At 38.2% G+C, this 18,081-nt stretch overlaps 5 protein-coding genes and 3 pseudogenes across 10 annotated transcripts; all 8 read right to left on the bottom strand.

Moving 5' to 3' along the window:
- Positions 1–39: 39 nt before the first annotated feature.
- On the bottom strand, positions 40–814 carry LOC104703801 (UPF0540 protein At1g62060 pseudogene; annotated as a pseudogene). Its single transcript, XR_015561473.1, has one exon. The product of XR_015561473.1 is annotated as a UPF0540 protein At1g62060 pseudogene (transcript).
- Positions 815–1,443: 629 nt separating this feature from the next.
- Positions 1,444–3,384, bottom strand: LOC104705175 (transcription termination factor MTERF8, chloroplastic). The gene has a single exon (XM_010421149.3). The coding sequence runs from the start codon at positions 2,941–2,943 to the stop codon at positions 1,693–1,695; it is 1,251 nt and encodes a 416-aa protein (XP_010419451.1). The 5' UTR covers positions 2,944–3,384; the 3' UTR covers positions 1,444–1,692.
- On the bottom strand, positions 3,381–13,529 carry LOC104705172 (uncharacterized). 3 transcript variants are annotated; one of them, XM_019227205.2, is made up of 7 exons: positions 13,413–13,529; positions 6,054–7,217; positions 5,379–5,654; positions 4,719–5,197; positions 4,371–4,653; positions 4,151–4,263; positions 3,381–3,911 (listed from the first exon to the last, which is right to left on the bottom strand). In XM_019227205.2, exons 1-2 carry the CDS (start codon positions 13,451–13,453, stop codon positions 6,062–6,064), a joined length of 1,197 nt encoding a protein of 398 aa, XP_019082750.2. In that variant the 5' UTR covers positions 13,454–13,529; the 3' UTR covers positions 3,381–3,911; positions 4,151–4,263; positions 4,371–4,653; positions 4,719–5,197; positions 5,379–5,654; positions 6,054–6,061. The 3 variants fall into 3 exon arrangements, with proteins under 3 accessions (XP_019082750.2, XP_087313709.1, XP_087313708.1); XM_087457583.1 differs by having other exon boundaries at positions 4,371–4,502; positions 4,960–5,197; XM_087457582.1 differs by having other exon boundaries at positions 5,379–7,217.
- On the bottom strand, positions 7,649–9,408 carry LOC104703800 (uncharacterized). Its single transcript, XM_010419872.3, has one exon. The coding sequence runs from the start codon at positions 9,259–9,261 to the stop codon at positions 7,888–7,890; it is 1,374 nt and encodes a 457-aa protein (XP_010418174.1). The 5' UTR covers positions 9,262–9,408; the 3' UTR covers positions 7,649–7,887.
- Positions 10,227–11,957, bottom strand: LOC104703799 (uncharacterized). Its single transcript, XM_010419871.2, has one exon. It carries the CDS (start codon positions 11,741–11,743, stop codon positions 10,484–10,486), a length of 1,260 nt encoding a protein of 419 aa, XP_010418173.1. The 5' UTR covers positions 11,744–11,957; the 3' UTR covers positions 10,227–10,483.
- On the bottom strand, positions 12,109–13,529 carry LOC104703798 (transcription termination factor MTERF15, mitochondrial-like). The gene has a single exon (XM_010419870.3). The coding sequence runs from the start codon at positions 13,527–13,529 to the stop codon at positions 12,261–12,263; it is 1,269 nt and encodes a 422-aa protein (XP_010418172.1). The 3' UTR covers positions 12,109–12,260.
- A 434-nt stretch (positions 13,530–13,963) lies between these two features.
- Positions 13,964–15,661, bottom strand: LOC147941978 (uncharacterized; annotated as a pseudogene). The gene is made up of 2 exons (XR_015561472.1): positions 15,472–15,661; positions 13,964–15,134 (listed from the first exon to the last, which is right to left on the bottom strand). The product of XR_015561472.1 is annotated as an uncharacterized LOC147941978 (transcript).
- LOC104703797 (uncharacterized) lies at positions 14,996–17,543 on the bottom strand (annotated as a pseudogene). The gene is made up of 2 exons (XR_015561470.1): positions 16,010–17,543; positions 14,996–15,134 (listed from the first exon to the last, which is right to left on the bottom strand). The product of XR_015561470.1 is annotated as an uncharacterized LOC104703797 (transcript).
- Positions 17,544–18,081: the final 538 nt, after the last annotated feature.

The following is an 18,081-nucleotide window of genomic DNA, read 5'->3' as shown; positions in this document are numbered from 1 at the left end:
TGTTGCTACCATTACTTAAGATTGAAGAAGATTATTATATAAGGTCGTAATTAACTGCATTTATTTTATTTATATGATAAGACATTACACAGTAAAAGTAGCATTTCATGATGTAATTAAAGGTGACAATGATCAATCTCTGTTTTATTTATGAATACAAGAGAGATTGTGAGTTTGTGCGATATATATAATTGGTTTGAGCAATGAGCATTATGATCACCTCACGCTCAATCACATCGTTTTTTATCTTTGTCGCACTTCTTCTTCTTCTTCTTCTTGTCAGTGGTGCGGCCCCTCGCAGTGGAAGAGGAACCTGCGGAACCGTTTCCACGGGCAGCAGCACCTCTGCGATCCGCTGCAGCTGCAGCACTACCTCGAGCGGCAGAACCACTGGTAGAAGAAGCGTTTGCGTTGCGACCTCGCGCTGAGACAGCTCCATTGGTATCTGTGTAGCCGTTTCCGTCTGAAAACGCGCTTGGACCTTTGGGACTCTTAGTAACACTAGCATAGCCAGTGCCATAAGAAGTGCTGTTAGTTTGGGCCGTTACAGAAAGCTCAGCTCCAATGCCTTTAGTAGCAGATTTTGACATAGAGGTGCCTAATTTGGTCTCTTTGGACTCATCTACGTCCACCCTTGCCCTGACATTGGCGCACAAAACGCCAATCACGAGAAGCACAACAAACGTTGTGGCATTCATCTTTGTTTTTTTGTTTTTTTAATATATTTTGGATTAAATTGTGTGTTGTTTGTGGTGAGTTGTGTTGTGTTCTTCTAACCAAATCATAGCCTCTATATATACACACACACTCTATACGCATATATTAATTAAGATACGTGTGCATTTCTTACAAGAAATATATACATGCTTAAATGCATTAGTCAAATTACAACTAATGGTCATACGTACCAAGATGTCAACATGATACTATAGTAACACCTCTTGCGAGAATCAATTGCAATTTTATCTATCCACCTAGTAGGCTAGTACTATGGATGGATTGTGATATCCGATTAATTCTATACTATTTTTGTGATATATTATAACTCGGAAGGAATCTCTTACGCCTCTAAATCTCTTATTTTAAAAGCAAATGAACTACATTCATTTTCCAACTTCTAATTTGAGTTACTTAATCCACCAGCTACAAGAAAGGTTCTCACAGCGACATAACTTATAAGGGAATCCATAATTAGGATTTACCTTGAGTTTAAGCAAAGCTACTTAATTAACTCGACTCTTCAGCCTTTGATGAAATTACTTCTCTGTTACTTGCTATAAAACAATTTCTAATTCCTAAGAAAGAATCCTATCACCAGACAACAAAACCCTTTCGTTTCTGCGAGTCATGTTCTTACAAAACACACAACCAAGAAGGAACACTTACATATAGCTTAACAGGTTGGATCAATTACAAGAAAGGTTCTAACAACGACCATTCAAATTTTCAATCAGGATCCACTTTTATTCCAGCTAAAGCTTCTTAATTGTAAAGAGATTAAAAGGTTGGATCCAGGTCAAACTGAGATGACAAAAGTACAAATTGGAGTTTCATAGATACATTAACAAAAGCTTTTCATTTGCCTCCCATTGCTACATCAATATATTCATTGACAATCCTAAAGCTGACAACAACAGAATAAGAACAAACCTTGGTATTTCTCATTGTTGTAGATGTGCCTTCTGTTCTGATCTATGGAGCACTGCGACCTTCATTGAAGATAGCCATCAGCACAGGCACCAGCTCGTTGTGCTTCGTCACATATCTGTGTATAAATATTTCATCGGTACATGACAAAACAGAGGACACTGAAGGTAGTTCACTTCCCTTTTTGAGCAGTCCTTTCGACAAGAGAGCTTTGAGTACGTTACACCTTTGTATAATCCTCTTCTCCATGCTGTATCCAAACACCTGAGGGTGCAAAACCAAGGAACTTAGTGGCCAATTCATCTTCTTCACCAGAAACTCACTCTTCCTTTTAATCGACTCTAGAGAATATTCAATGCAAGGAGGATAACGCTTGACCACCATCAGAAACTCAGCTCTGCTATATCCTAACCCTAAAAACGTCTCAAAAGAGTTCAATATCTTCTTCTTCGAGACTTTCAAAACCGAAGGAGTCTTCTTGAAAATTTCCCATACATCATCAACGCTAAAACCTACACTTCTATAGACTTCAACTTTCTCTTCAATCGTTTTCTCGCTCATTTGGTAAAGCATACGCAAAGCCAGAACAAACTTTGAGGTAGTTGGATCAAAACCCATCTCAACAACCTTCTTGAGTGATGCATCAAAGTTTTCTTTCCCACACACAGGCTGTGACTTGGAGACGAGCAAAGGTAACAACAACCTCTGAGGCATGCCTAAACCTCTCAAAGCAGACACATTTCGGATTTTATTCCCCTGATGACCCTGTGGGAACTCATAATTAGAACTTTGATCAGCTACTATAATGTCTTTGACAGAATCATAGTAAACACTAATAGACTTCTTTCCTAAGATTCTTGGAACTGTAGAAATAATCTGAGTGAGCTCAGAGCTTGAAGCTCCTCTGGACTTGAGAGAGTTAAGCTTAGGACCAAGTGAATTCTTAGCATCTACCATAAGCAATTCTGGATAATCAGTAATGATGAAAGAGATCTGAGAATCTATGAACCCATGACTTCTAAAAAGACTCAGAACTGAATCCGGATTTGTCTTGTCCATGAAATTAACTTTCTTTGAGATTGATTCCGCGAGGGTTTTAGATAAACCCAATGAAGTAACGAGGTAAGAGACTGTAAAGTTCTTACCTTTTCGACTATCTCTTGACTTCCCACCAGGAGCATTAGCAGAGGAGGAGTAGGAACTGAGAAAAGCAGATTCCTTTTGCACAACAAATCCCAAATTAAGCCCTTTGTGTAACACAAGAGACCTTCTTCCATAACGTAACAGAGAATACATGCCTACTCTAATCGAGAAAACGAATCTCGAATGGAGTATGGAGGATACTATCTCTAAACCTCTGTCCTAAACTAACAAAGGAACATGGAAGAACATGTGAAACCGACTCAACCGATCAGTGATTCATCGAGCGGCGGCAGAGACTGATGAGTGTGCAGCCTCTCAAGAATCCGTCAAAAAAAAAAAAAAGTTTTGGTGTGGAAACAAAATTAGGGTTTATGACGAAGCTGTTAAAAATTGTGGTCAGTGAGTTGAGTTCCATATAATTTTTTTATTTTGAGTATGATATGGTCTCTTGACTTTTAAACTTGTATGAGTGAAAGATTCAAACTTTTAACTTGTATGAGTGAAAGATTCAAACTTTTTTCATCATGGTTTTGCTGAGGGGTTGATTCAATCTCTCTCTTTCCACATACGTGAAGGAGAGATTGTTAGAGTTTGTTTATTACGTTCTTGGTTATGATAGATTTTTGGTCAAGAACTCGAAACAGAATTACAAAAAGTCAATAGATTTTTATAGAAAATTTAAAGAAAACTCTTCACGCCAAATATATTGACACTGGTCGTTGTTGTGAGTGTGCCTTAGCATGATCTCCGGTGAAGATTGCCACCAACTCAGCGACAAGCTTCTTCTCGTCGTGAATCGTCATATACAAGAAATCTTGATTGGTACTCATCAAAAACAGACCGCATTGGTGGGAGTTCGCTTCCTCTGTCTCCAAGCAATCCTTTTGACATAAGAGCACCTAGGGACCATCCTCTTCTCCATGCTGTATCCAAGTATCGAAGGGTTTGAAACAACAACCTTTAATGGCCAATTCATCTTCCTCACCAGAGATCAGTCTTCTCCTTGGCCGACTCAGCCGATAACTTAAAAGATGGAGGAAAACGCTTGACCATCACCGCAAACTCATCTCCGGAGATACCTAGGCCTCTAAATGTTTCAATGTTGTTGGCTATCTTTATCTCTGAAAAAGTTAGAAAAGAAGGATACTTCTTGAACATTGCCCAAACATCAAAGCCTAACCTTTTTGTATAACACTGGTTAAGTCGTGACAGTGAATTATTTCTTGTCGATGTCAGTCAATCAACAACATAAACTACTTCACTCCCTCTTAAGGCTATATTATGCAAAAAAACACTGATTGCTAACAGAGGTTTCTGGAAAAAACATTTCAAGAACTTCGCAATTGCAGGGTAGACATACCCATTTTTCTGGCTCTGAGAAGTAAAGTAAAAGGCCTTTGATTTTCCATGGCAAAGCTTTGATTTTTGGTTCCTCCCCAGCGGCAGCTTTTGCTAAAATTGCTCCTCCTTTACCTATTTTCAGAATACAAAGAGAATTAGAGATCACTCTAACAGAATAATTTCCTCAATGAGAATATGTGACAGTGTAAGAAACTATGTACAAAGTTCAATAAGAACACCCTTAATCATTATGAAGGAGATCTGACAATCTATGAACCCTACATATAGCCACAGGACCTGAGCTTAGTGCAATGTAGCTTGGCTTCTCTTCTTCCTACTTTGCTTGTGCCATGTGCCATATCAGTTCTCTCCTCGGCAAGCTTCTCCTGTGGTTGACGTTTCACTTCTAGAAGGAAATATCAGAGTCAAACATAGTCAACCCATCTTCCGAGGCCTATACAATTTTCTCATTGAAGATACACAACTACAAACCCGAATTTTCATATTTTAGCCTCAATTTTACTCGAGTCATATTCAGATCACTTATGTTCTAGTTTGGTTCACTAGGATCTGACGTTCTTCATCACAACATCATCAAACTCAAAAAAAACTCAGTACTACTAACCAAGCAGAACCAGATTAATTTTGGTCTGGTTAATAACTATTCTATTGGATTAAATTACTGATCACCAACCAATGTATGCACACTAGACTACGTTACTTTCAAAACCAAATGTGATCCTACATAATTAAAGTACACAGGCATATAGCTAATAGCCAAAACTTTTCTGGATTCATCACTGAAAAAAGCATACGAGAATCATAAACCAAAGAAAAGTACTCTGAGACTCTGTTCTGCGCCAAGAGTATCATTCTCAAGTTCCTATCAAAAATGAACAAACAGAGTTGAATATATAATTTTTCTCAAATATTAAAGAGACTCAATTGCCAAAAGTACTAGCTAACACGGGACTAGATTCAGAATTATTTAAAGATAGAAGAAACTTAACCTAGTTTTGACGTACCATGGTATACTTGTAGATTGCTTTTTTCAAGGAATCCATATCTCCTACGTCTAAAAAACACAATAAGACCAAGAAAAGAAAAATATAGTTCTGATAGATTTAGCTCTAGAGAGATATGGGGCAAATGCGCTGCTTGAGCAATTAATCAACAACCAATGCAGAACCCTATCTCAATCTACCTATAATAACGTTGAACTTGATACAGTTTCTAGGATCATAAACTTGATAGGTATATTACCTTGTGAGTCAAAGAGAGAAACCTTGAGTGTTTTCACTCTGTAGTCGTAAGCCATCCCAAAAGCCCAGGCGTATTCAGTAAAAAAGTGTAAAAACCAGATATCAGATTTTACCAACTTGGACTGGATGATAATCTGATTTATGAATCCTAATGTAGGATAGCTTTCTAGTGCCCCTGACGATATTCAAGACAATGTACCATAAAGCCTCACAGAAAACATGTATAGAACGACATAGCAACTAAAGACCAAGATCACCAATCTGATAATAAAAACATTCCACTAATCAGATGAATCATATGATCAAAGAATATATAAAGTAACGGCAGAGCATATATGACCAGTCCACGAGTCAGTAATTATATATACAACAAAGATTTTAAAGTATCGTAAGAGGGTTTTGGTATCACTAGCTATGATTTTTGTACTCCAATCCCAAAACTCTACAAATAAAGTGAAATTAAGCTTATCAGGAAACCAAAAACTAAAGAAAAATTTGGAAACTAACTGCTGTAGTAGTATATCAGAAAAGAGACTCAGAATTACAAATTTAAGCATTTAGAGGGAAACAGTTGAATATGGATCAAACTGATATTTTTGAAAAAGTCTAAAATTGAGGTTTTCAGATATTCAAAAAATAGAACCAGAATCCTTGACATGCCTTGTGATCTATGAAGCACTATAGATACTCATCAACTCAGTCACCAGCTTCTTGTCCTCGTGCTTCTTAACATACCTGTCTAAGAACACCTCATTGCTACATATGAAGACATACGATATCGAAGGGAGTTCACTTCCTATCAATCCTTTGGGTATGAGAGCGTTGATTACGTTACACCTTGGTACAATCCTCTTCTCCATGCTATATCCAAGTACCGCAGGGTTTGACACCAGAGCCTTTAGAGGCCAATTCATCTTCTTAACCAGTAACTCAGTCTTCTTTTTAATCGTCTCTGCAGACAATCCAATCCCCTGAGGAAAACGCCTAACCACCATCATAAACTCATCTCTACTGAATCCTAAGCCAATATATGTTTCAACAGTGTTCAAGATCTTCTTCTCAGAGTGTGTCAGAAAGTTTGGCCACCTCTTGAACACTGTCCAAACATCTCCCACATCAAAGCCTAACCTTTTATACGCATTGACTTTTTCTTCTATTGTTTTGTCGCTCAACCCTTGAACAATGGTTAGCGCTTCAAGAAACTTTGCAGAGGTTGGATTAAAACCCTCAACAACTTTCTTGAGGGATTCTTCAAACTTTTCTTTACCAAAGACAGGTCCATCACCAGAGATGAGCAAGCGGAATAACAACTTCCTAGGCATTCCCAACTCTCTCAAATCCGAAACATTTCTGATCTTGTTCTCCAAATTACCCTGTGGAAAAGATTGACATGAAGTCTCATACTTGGAACAACTCTTATCAAGTAAAGTGTCTTTGATGAAATCATAGTACACACTGATGGTTTTTTGCCCTCTCTTTCCCAAGATTCTCGGAACTGAAGAAACAATCTGAATGAGCTCAGAGCTTGAACCTCCTCTAGACTGCAAAAACTGAAGCTTTGGACCAAGTGATTTCTTAACATCAGCTAAAAGCAACCGTGGATAACTCGTAACGATGCTGGAGATCTGAGTATCTGTAAACCCATGCTTTCTCAAAAGCTTCAGAACAGAATCAGGATTTGACTTGTCCTCGAACCTGACCTTCTTTGAAATCGATTCTGCGAGGTTTTTAGGTAAACCCAATGAACCAACGAGGTAAGAGACTGTAAAGTTCTTACCTTTTCGACCAACACTAACAAGGCTCACATCATCAGCATCAGCAACACTAGCAGTAATTTTATAGTTTAGAATCAAATTATAAAATTTTAGTTAACTTTATATACTAACTATTTAATACATTTTTTTAAGATATTGTTATTATTTAGTTACCATTCATCGTATCTTATTCTTATCCTAAACTTTTTCCTTTCCATTTCAAATATTGCTGTTCCATTCCTCATTGTTTTTGTTGTTGTTGTTAAAGTCCTCATCATCGTCTAATTTGTTCACTTTCTTTCTAAGTTTTGTGGTCTTGTTTATTGTGTAGAACAATAATGTCTTAAGATATTCATTCATATAGCTAATAAATGAAATATTAATATTAGTAGTTTTCATAGACTTGTTTATATTGGCTTGTCTCTGAAGCTAGCTAGGATTAAAAATATGCGTGTTCTTTGTTTTAAAATGAGAAATGGCTTTTGATGGGGTGAAGCTCAATGATGCAAACCAAAGTTAATTAAGGGAAGAGAAAAAAAAAATCAACAAATATATAGTTTGGATACAGACGTCTGCTACCTGGCTGCATCTGTTTCTAGGCTACCAACCTTAGTGTGATATATCAGAAAAGAGACTCACAATAACATTTTAAGTTAAATTTTCCAAATCGGATTGCTTTTGAAGTCAAAGATCAAGGTTTCAGAATAATAAAAGCAAAATCCTTGACAAGCCCTTCTGATCTATGAAACACGGTCTCTGGTGAAAATAGCCATTAACTCAAGCACAAGCTCCTTATCATCATGGTTCCTCACGTACTTGTTTAAGAACTGTTCATTGGTACATACCAAAACAGAAGACATTGGAGGGAGTTCACTTTCGAGCAATCCTTTTGACATGAGAGCTTTAATTACGTTACACCTTGGGACAGTCCTCTTCTCCATGCTGTATCCAAGCATCGCAGGGGTTGTAATCACAGACTTTAGAGGCCAATTCATCTTCTTCACCACAAACTCAGTCTTCTTTGTCACAGTCTCTGCAGATAAAATAAGGCATTGAGGAAAGCGCTTGGCTAGTATAACAAACTCATCTCTGCTGAATCCGAGGCAAAGAAATGTTTCAATGGAGTTCAATATCTTCTTCTCTGAAGCACCAACGCATTGTGGAATCTTCTTCAACAGTGAGATGACCTCGTCTTCGAGTAGTCCACACTTCTTCAGGGTTTCAAATATCTGAACTATCTTCTTCTCCGAGTTATTCAGAAAGGTGGGACACTTCTTGAACATTTCCCATACATCTCCCACAGAAAAGCCTAACCTTTTACAGACATTGACTTTTTCTTCTATTGTTTTGTCGCTGTATCTGTAAACAACCTTAAGAGCTTGGACAAACTTTGAAGAGGTTGGATCAAAACCCATCTCAACAACCTTCTTGAGTGATTCTTCAAAATTTTCTTTTCCACAGACAGGTTGCGCATCAGAGATGAGCAAAGAGAATAAAAACCTCTGAGGCACTCCCAATTCTCTCAGAACCAATACATTTCTGATTTTATTCCCTTGCCTACTACCCACTGGCAAAGACTGACATAACTTTTCATAATTGGAACTCTTATCCGCTTCTATAATCTCTCTGATGAAACCATAGTATCTGCTTATAGTTTTGGCAGCTTTCTTTCCCAAGATTTCAGGAACTGTAGAAACAATCTCAGTGAACTCAGAGCTTGAAGCTCCTCTTGACTGCAAAAACTGAAGCTTGGGAGCAAGTGATTTCTCAGCATCTAATAAAAGCAATGTTGGATAGTCCGTAACGATGCTTGAGATCTGAGAATTAGTGAACCCATGACTTCTAAAAAGACTCAGAACAGAATCAGGATTGCCCTTGTCCTCGAAACTGACTCTCCTTGAGATCGATTCAGCTATTTTTCTAGTCAAACCCAATGAATCAACGAGGCAAGAGACTGTAAAGTTCCTACCTTTACGACCATCTCTTAGGCTAGCGTTAGCAGCAGTGGCGACAGAGGAGAAGGAATTGGAAAAAGAATATGCATTTTGCACTGCAAAACTCAAATGACGCCATTTCTGCAACTTTTTGCCAAGGAGTATCAGAGAAGAATACATGACCAAAGACAAATTCAAAAATTACCTAAAGACGCAGAAGAGCAGGAAGAACAGAACCCAGCAAAATCCCCCAATAGTTTAGAAGCGATTTCTACCCAACGATCAGTTTCAATTCGAGAAGACGAGCCACGTTGATAGTGAAGTGAAGGAAGAACGATTCACTCATCATCGATCAGTTGCAGATAAGAAAAGAAAACGCAGAGATCTTTAGGGTTTAGGCAAAACCAAAACCAAAACCCCCTCTTTTTAATTTTGATTTTGAAATTGTTGTCCAAAACAATCGAAACATAATACGGTTCGGTTCGGTTCGGTTTGGTTCGGTTATGGACAAATTCGGTTTTTGTTGCCTAAGTAGAACCAAAATTCTTTAAAAATTCTCTAGAAACTCGGATACATTTGGTTAGTTCGGTTAAGGGTTTAAGAGTTGCATCAATCTAGCATTATGAATTTATGATAAACTAAACAGGAGTGTGGATCATTCTTCTCCAAATGAAAACATTTCAAGAAACTCAAAGCTTACCCATTTTTCTAGCTTATAAGAAGCAAACTGACAGGTCTCAAGTTTCTATCAAGAACGATCATATATATATATATATATATAAAGTAACCACAGAGCAAGATATTGAAAGGCTTACATGACTATTTGTTGTAAGTATCTCCAATCCCCAAACATTAAAGAATATAGTGAAACCAAAGAACAAACACTACATGACCAATCCAAGAACTCAGGACCTGCATTGCATCATTCCAATCCATATCTGAATTTTAAATCATGGTAAGCATGTACTGAATAAACCACTTGATGATCCAAATCACAGTGATCAAATGGAGAAGCAGGGTTCTGATGGAAGAGAACACAGTTTTACTACAGAAGAACCAAAATCCCCACCAAAAGAATTGAAACTTTTTGTTTTGTCAAATACCAAATATGTAAATAAAAAGGATAACTTTGGGAGGCTGGATGATTAATAAAGAACACTCTACCTTGGCTTTTTAAGTTACTGAATCGAACTTCAACTCACAAGAATTATTCTTATCCGTCCTACACATATAAATAAAGAACACTCTACCTTGGAAAATGACTCTGTCTCTGAGACACTGAGTTTCTGTTTCTAGGCTACAAACCTAAAGAGATTCAAAATGACAATTGTAAGCATATAGAGGGAAAGGATTCAGTGGAGGTTTTTCAGATAAATCCAAGATCCTTGACAAGCCTTATGATCTATGAAGCAAGATAGATATCCATCAACTGAGCCACCAGCTGCTTGTCCTCGTGTTTCTTCACATATCTTCTTAAGAATTCCTGATTGGTATACGCCAAGACAGACGCCATTGGAGGTAGTTTACTTCCAATAAGTCCTTTAGACATAAGAAATTTGATTACGTTACACCTTGGAACAGTCCTCTTCTCCAGACTATATCCAAGCACCGTAGGGTTTGAGACCACAACCTGTATTGGCCAATTCATCTTCTTCATCAGAAAGTCAGCCTTCTTCTTCACCATCTCTGCAGATAACCCAATGCACGGAGGAAATTGCTTGACCATCAACGCAAACTCATCTTTACTGAAACCTAAGCCAAGAAATGTTTCAATGGAATCCAACATCTTCTTCTCCGTTACTCTAAGAGAGACAGGACACTTCTTGAAACTTTTCCATACATCTCCCACATCAAAGCCTAACCTTTTATAGAGATTGACTTTTGCCTCTATTGATTTCTCGCTCAATCCGTAAATAACGTTTAGAGCTTCCACAAACTTTCCAGTGGTTGGATCAAAACCCATCTCAACAACCTTCTTGAGTGTTTCTTCAAATTTTTCTTTTCCACATACAGGTTGACGATCAGAGATGAGCAAGGAGAATAAAAACCTCTGAGGCACACCTAACTCTCTCAGAACCGAAACGTTTCTGATCTTGTTCTCTAGATTACCCTGTGGGAAAGAATGACATAACTTTTCATAACTGGAAGAACAACTCTTATCAAGTAAAGTTTCCTTGACGAAATCATAGTACACGCTAATAGTTTTGTGCCCTTTCTTTCCCAAGAGTTTCGGAACTGTGGAAACAATCTGAGTGAGCTCAGAGCTTGAAGCTCCTCTGGACTGCAAAAACTGAAGCTTGGGAGCAAGTGATTTCTCAGCATCAGCTATAAGCAGTTTTGGATAATCAGTAATGATGGTGGAGATCTGAGAATCTGTGAACCCATGCCTTCTTAAAAGATTCAGAACAGAATCAGGATTGGCCTTTTCCTCGAAGCTTACTCTCTTTGAAATCGATTCAGCTGTTGTTGTAGTGAAACCCAATGAATCAACGAGGTAAGTGACTGTAAAGTTCTTTCCTTTCCCACCAACTCTAGGACTCACAGTAGTAGCAACAGAGGAGAAGGAATTGAATAAAGAAGATGCCTTTTGCAATGAAACACTCAAGTTACGCCATTTATGCAACTCCACTGACCTTCTTCCATGGAGTGTCAGAGAATACATGACAATTACAAAACCAACAAACAAAAGCCTCAATCTTTGAAGCAATTCGACTAATCAATCTTAACTCAATTCGAGGAGACTGATGAGTGGGGAAGAAGAACAAAAGACTCATTCATCTTTCAAGGATTCAAATTTAGGTTAGGGGGAAGAACCGAAAGAAAAAAAAAATATCGTTTTTTTTTTTAGGGTTTATGATATCAAATTGATATTACTAGGGTCTGCTCTGCTGTGATGGCATCATTTTTTAATAAGACCAACAAAAAAAAAGAAAAGGAATCCAACGGTTACCAGTTGTTTAAAACATATCAATCTAACGGTTCCAATTGCTTTTATCTCTCTCTTTATGTTTGGTGAACAAAATTTGGTTAATAACCAAAGAGAAAACTACCTTTTCATAATGAACAAAGAGAAGTAAATAATTGTGTTTACAAAGGCCATAACAAATAGATTCAAAACTTCTTCAACACCAAATGATTCACCAAGAAACCATAAATTAACATTTAGATCCTATGACTAGCTAGCCTTTCTGAAGATCTCCAGTGAATATAGTCATCAACTCAGCCACAAGCTCTTGGTCATCAAACTTCCTCACAAACCTATTTAAGAACTCCTTATCAGTATTCTTCAAAACACACCCAATTGGAGGGAGTTCCTTTCCTGTTTCTCCGAGCAGTCCTTTGGACATGAGAGTTTTGATTACGTTACACCTTGGTACAATCCTCCTCTCCATATCGTATCCAAGTACTGCAGGGTGTGAAACCAGATCCGTACGTGGCCAGTTCATCTTCATCACCAGAAATCCAACCTTCTTCTTAACCATCTCCGCGGATAATCCAATGCACGGAGGAAAGTGCTTGACCATCTTGGCAAACTCATCTCTGCTGAACCCTAGACTTAGAAACGTTTCAGCGGAGTTCAATATGTTCTTCTCAGAGAGTGCAAGAAAGATGGGATACCTGTTGAACATCTCCCATCCATCAAAGCCTAACCTTGTATAAACATTGACTTTTTCTTGCATTGTTTTGTCGCTCAACCCCTGAACAATGCGCAGAGCTTGGACAAACTTTGCAGTGGTGGGATCAAAACCCATCTCAACAACCTTCTTGAGTGATTCTTCAAACTTTTCTTTCCCACAAACAGCTTGAGCATCAGAGATGAGCAATGGGAATAACAACCTCTTAGGCACACCTAAGTCTCTCAAAAGCAAAACGTTTCTGATTTTGTTCTCCTGCTTACTACCCTGTGGCAAAGAATGACATATCTTTTTCAAATTGGAACTCTTATCTGCTTCTATAACGACTTTGACGAAATCATAGTATCTGCCTAGAGTTTTCACCCCTTTCTTTCCCAATATTTTAGGAACTTCAGAAACAATCTCTGTGAGCTCAGAGCTTGAAGCTCCTCTGGACAGCAAAAACTGAAGCTTGGGACCAAGTGATTTCTCAGCATCTACCATAAGCAATCTTGGATAATTCATAATGATGCTAGAGATCTGAGGATCTGTGAACCCATGACTTCTAAAAAGACTCAGAACAGAATCAGCATTTCCATTGACCTCGAAGCTTACTCTCCTTGAAATGGATTCAGCAAGCTTTGTAGTTAAACCCAATGAACCAACGAGGTAAGAGACTGTAAAGTTCTTACCTTTTCGACCATCTCTAAGGCTCACATCAGCAGCGGCACGAGCAGAGGAAAAAAAAGCAAACGCATTTTGCAAAAGCTTCACTGAATCAGTCCATTTTTGCAACTCAATGGATCTTCTTCCATGGAGTATCAGAGAATACATGATGATGAGATTAACCACCACGAAATTCGAATACGAAGCACACTCTCGATCTCTCAACTCTCTCTCTCTCTCACGATTAGAATCAGAATCTCCCAACAAAAACAAAACAGAGAAGAACAACTCTACATTTTATTCGCCCGTCAGACCCTAAATCGCAGAAAAATCAAAACTTTGATGAGGAAGAAATACAGTATGATGTTGTTAAGTGCTAACCCCCTTAAACCCTAATTTCATTAACTAGGATTTCTCGTTTCTCACAATGAAATAAATAAAGACAAAAAGTCTTAAGTGTGTGACTGTGTGTGTGGCTGCTGGGATTCGAACCCAGGTCTCTAAACTTAGGCAAGCATTGCATTGGTGACTACTCTGTCTGTGTAAAAAACTAAAAATAGTGGATTACACAATTTATTACTAGCCTCTCAGGAAACCAAAGGTTAAGGAACAAAGAAGGCCTTTTTATGACCAATTCGCAAGAACACAGGAGGTGCATTGCATCATTACAATCAATATCTGCAGCAAATAAACTCTCCCCTCAAAGAAAAAAAGGAAGAAATTTGAATTACAATGTAAGCATAAACTGATATCAGACAAGTGATTATCAAAACTACACTCCTTAACGTTATCATGAGTGGTGTGTGCTATCAAGACAAGACTGCATTGAAGGGAGTTCAACTTCCTTTGTCTCCTCCGAGCAATCCTTTGGAAATGAGAGTTTTGATTACTTTACACCTTGGTACAATCCTCTTCTCCATGCTGTATGAACAAAGGCACAGCCTTTAGCGGCCAATTCATCTTCTTAACCACAAACTCAGTTTTCTTCTTCACCAACTCTGCAGAATATCCAAAGCATGCAGGATGGCATTTGACCATTGCCATGAACTCATCTCGGTTGAATGTTAGGCCTATAAATGTTTCTACAGAGTTCAATATTTTCTTCTCCGAGACTCCTAGAAACATTGGATACTTCTTGAACATTGCCCATATATCTCCCACAGAAAAGCCTAACTTTTTATAGACATTTGATCTTTTCTTTTATTGTTTTGTCGCATAATCCTCGAATAACACATAGAGCATCGATAAACTTTGAGGTGGTTGGATTAAAACCTATTTCAACGACCTTCTTGAGGGATTCTTCAAATCTTTCTTTTCCAGATACATATTGCCTATCAGAGATGAGCAAAGGGAATAACAACCTCTGAGGCACACCCAGTTCTCTCAAAACCAAAAGATTTCTGATTGTATTCTCCTGCTTACTACCCTCCGGCAAAGAATGACACAACTTTTCCAACTTGGAACTCTTATCAGCTTCTAAAACCTCTTTGATGAAATCATAGTATCTGCTTATACTTTTACCCGCTTTCTTTCCCAAGATTTCAGGAACTGACGAAACAACATCAGTGAGCTCAGAGCTCGAAGCTCCTCTTGACTGCAAAAACTGAAGCTTGGGAGCAAGTGATTTCTCAGCATCTCTAGTATAAGCAATCGTGGATAAGTCCTAATGATGTTGGAGATTTGAGAATCTGTGAAGCCATGACTTGTAAAAAGCTTCAGAACGGAATCAGGAGTGACCTTGCCCTCGAAGCTAACTTTTCTGGGAGATCGGTTCTGTAATCAAATCAAATGAATCAACGAGGTTAGGCACTGTAAAAATCTTCCTTTTCGACCATCTCTATTAGCAGCAGAAGAGAATGAGTTAGAAAAAGCATTTTGCACGGAAACTCTCAAACTAGGCCATTTTTGTAACTCAGTGCACCGTCTTCCATGGAGTACCACAGAATACATGATCAGTGGAATCACTTACGCATGTTTTGATTGATTCAGAAGTAACTGTGAAACCCTAGTTTTAAGAAATTTGGATTCCTCTGTTTATAAAAATATGCTAAACTAATAATAAAATACAAATCAGATGAAAAGCGTGGGTTAACTATAAACAAATCTGTACCTGCACTTGCAAGGGGACCTCTTCCTCATGGATAAATTCAGGTGTTAAGAACATGCAATGCTAATGAAACTGTAATTGACGATCATCTAACAACCATGTAGAGGGGCAAGGGTCATATTATTTTGTTTAAAGATGGAGCTTAAAAAGTTAATCTCCTTGCCTGCAACCTTCCTGAAAAATACTACTACCCAGGGTTCTTTACAATATCAAGTCTGGAATCACAACACCACTATCTTCGAAAACTTGCTAATAGGATTGATCGTAAGTTACCTGACTAACTAAGTTGTCTGGCTTCTGCATTTCAGATAAGAATGTGAATGCAAAGTAACACATATCTCCAAGATTGTAAGCCGCTAAAAGAGTTCAAGGACTCAAAAAAGATTTAGACTAACTTTTTGTTATTTTCCAAGTTGGATTGCAGATTAAAACGAGTCAGATCCACTTCAAATTGAGATTACATAAGTCTATAAATAAAGCTCCTCATTTCACTTCCTCATAAAGATTCATGGACGAATCTAAAACTAACACAAATACAGACCTTAATACTGCTCATTGTAGGATTGGCCGTAGGACTTCTGACTTTTTCCCATTTTCTCCAGTGAAGATATCCATCAACTCAGGCACCAGCTTGTCGTGCTTCATCACATACCTCTTTATAAACACCTGATCGGTACTTGTCAAAACAGATGACATTGGAGGTGCTTCACTTCCGTATTTCATCAGTTCTTTTGACATGAGAGTTTTGATAACATTACACCTTGGGACAGTCCTCTTCTCCAGGCTGTATCCATAAACCTGAGGGATCATAACCAAAGCCTCAAGTGGCCAATTCATCTTCTTCACAATAAACTCAGTTTTCTTCTTCACTGTCTCTGGAGTATAGTCAATGCACTGAGGATACCGCTTGACCATCATAACAAACTCGTCTTTGGTGAATCCTAGGCTTAAAAATGTTTCAATGGAGTTCACAATCTTCTGCTCTGAAGAACAAATGCATTTCGGATGCTTCTTCAACAATGACAGAACCTCATGTTTGAGAAGACCACACCCTTTAAGAGTTTCAAACGTATGAGTTATCTTCTTCTCTGAGTATGATAAAAAAGAAGGCCACTTCTTGAAGATCGTTCATACATCAGCCACACCAAAGCCTAACCTTTTGTAAACATTCACTTTCTCCTCTATAGTTTTATCACTCATTCTGTAAATAACACGCAGAGCTTCAACAAACTTTGATGTCTCCGGATCAAACCCCATCTCAATAACCTTCTTGAGCGACTCTTCAAACCTTTCTTTTCCACATACAGGTTGGCTATCAGAGATGAGCAATGGGAATAAAAACCTCTGAGCCACACCCAATTCTCTCAAAACCGAAATGTTTCTAATCTTGTTCTCCTTGTTACCCTGTGGGAAAGAATGACATAACTTTTCATAATTGGAACTCTTATCAGCTTCAATGACGTCTTTGACGAAATCATAGTACACACTTGTAGCTTTGTGCCCTCTCTTCCCCAAGATCTTAGGAACTTTAGAAACAATCTCAGTGAGCTCAGAGCTTGAAGCTCCTCTAGACTGCAAAGACTGAAGCTTGGGAGCAACGGACTTCTCAGCATCTAATACAAGCAATCGTGGGTAAACCGTAATGATGCTGGAGATCTGAGACTTAGTAAACCCATAACTTTTCAAAAGACTCAGAACAGAATCAGGATTGACCTTATCCTCGAAACTAACTTTGCTTGAGATTGATTCAGCGAGCTTTGGAGTTAAACCCAATGAACCAACGAGGTAAGAGACTGTAAAGTTCTTACCTTTTCGACCATCTCCAAGGCTCACATCAGCAGCAGCGCTAGCAGAGGAGAAGGAATTGGGGAAAGGTGTTGCCTTTTGAACTGAAACACTAAAATTAGGCCATTTCTGCAACTGGGCCAATCTTCTTCCATGGAGAATCATAGAATTGTTGCAGAAGACAAAAACAGTGGAAACAAAAAATCAAAATAGATTTGAGCTTCTAGGATCATGTGATATCCAAGACAACTCACACCAGCTGGACAAGTGTAGAAGGATCTAGACTTTAGGGTTTTAACATTGTATCCCTATATAAATACTATGTCTTTGTAACAGAAACTTAAGGTTGAAGAAATAAGAAAACAAAGTTATTTTTATTACTCTCTATCTTCTTCATGGTATCAGAACTATGGATAGAAACATGGACTTCTACTCTACTCCTTCACTACACATCTCAAATTGTGTTACTCTAAACCTTACTGAGCAAAACTATATTATCTGGAAATCTCAGTTCGAATCTTTTCTCCAAATTCAAGATCTACTTGGCTTTGTTAATGGCGCCCTCAAATCATTGGAGAAGACTATACCTATCTGCAGCAAAGAAGGGAAGGTTGAAGATGTTCTCAATCCGTACTTTGAGAGTTGGTCCAGGTCTGACCAAGTCGTTAAGGCATGGCTGCTTGGCTCAATGACTGAGAATGTTCTTCGTCTAGTCGTTGGCGCTGCAACTGCTCAAGAGATCTGGGATACTCTAATTTCTCACTTCAATCGCACCTCTTCTTCTAGATTGTTTGAACTGCAACGTCGCCTGCAAAACTCTGAAAAGTT

The sequence above is a fragment of the Camelina sativa genome, chromosome 7 (assembly GCF_030686135.1).
Source record: "Camelina sativa cultivar CO46 ecotype springtype chromosome 7, ASM3068613v1".
Lineage (NCBI taxonomy): Eukaryota > Viridiplantae > Streptophyta > Magnoliopsida > Brassicales > Brassicaceae > Camelina > Camelina sativa.
The sequence above is the reverse complement of the archived record's forward strand: the minus strand, read 5'-3'. Positions and strand labels throughout refer to the sequence as shown.

Excerpts from the sequence above, each read along its gene's own strand:
- LOC104705175 (XM_010421149.3), bottom strand. The coding sequence starts at position 2,943 with ATGTATTCTCTGTTACGTTATGGAAGAAGGTCTCTTGTGTTACACAAA.
- LOC104703800 (XM_010419872.3), bottom strand. The coding sequence starts at position 9,261 with ATGTATTCTTCTCTGATACTCCTTGGCAAAAAGTTGCAGAAATGGCGT.
- LOC104703799 (XM_010419871.2), bottom strand. The coding sequence starts at position 11,743 with ATGTATTCTCTGACACTCCATGGAAGAAGGTCAGTGGAGTTGCATAAA.
- LOC104705172 (XM_087457582.1), bottom strand. The coding sequence starts at position 13,453 with ATGCGTTTGCTTTTTTTTCCTCTGCTCGTGCCGCTGCTGAT. Across the intron at positions 7,218-13,412 it reads CTGCTCGTGCCGCTGCTGAT|TGTTGCTGATGCTGATGATG; the intron begins GTGAGCCTTAGA and ends AATTACTGCTAG.
- LOC104703798 (XM_010419870.3), bottom strand. The coding sequence starts at position 13,529 with ATGTATTCTCTGATACTCCATGGAAGAAGATCCATTGAGTTGCAAAAA.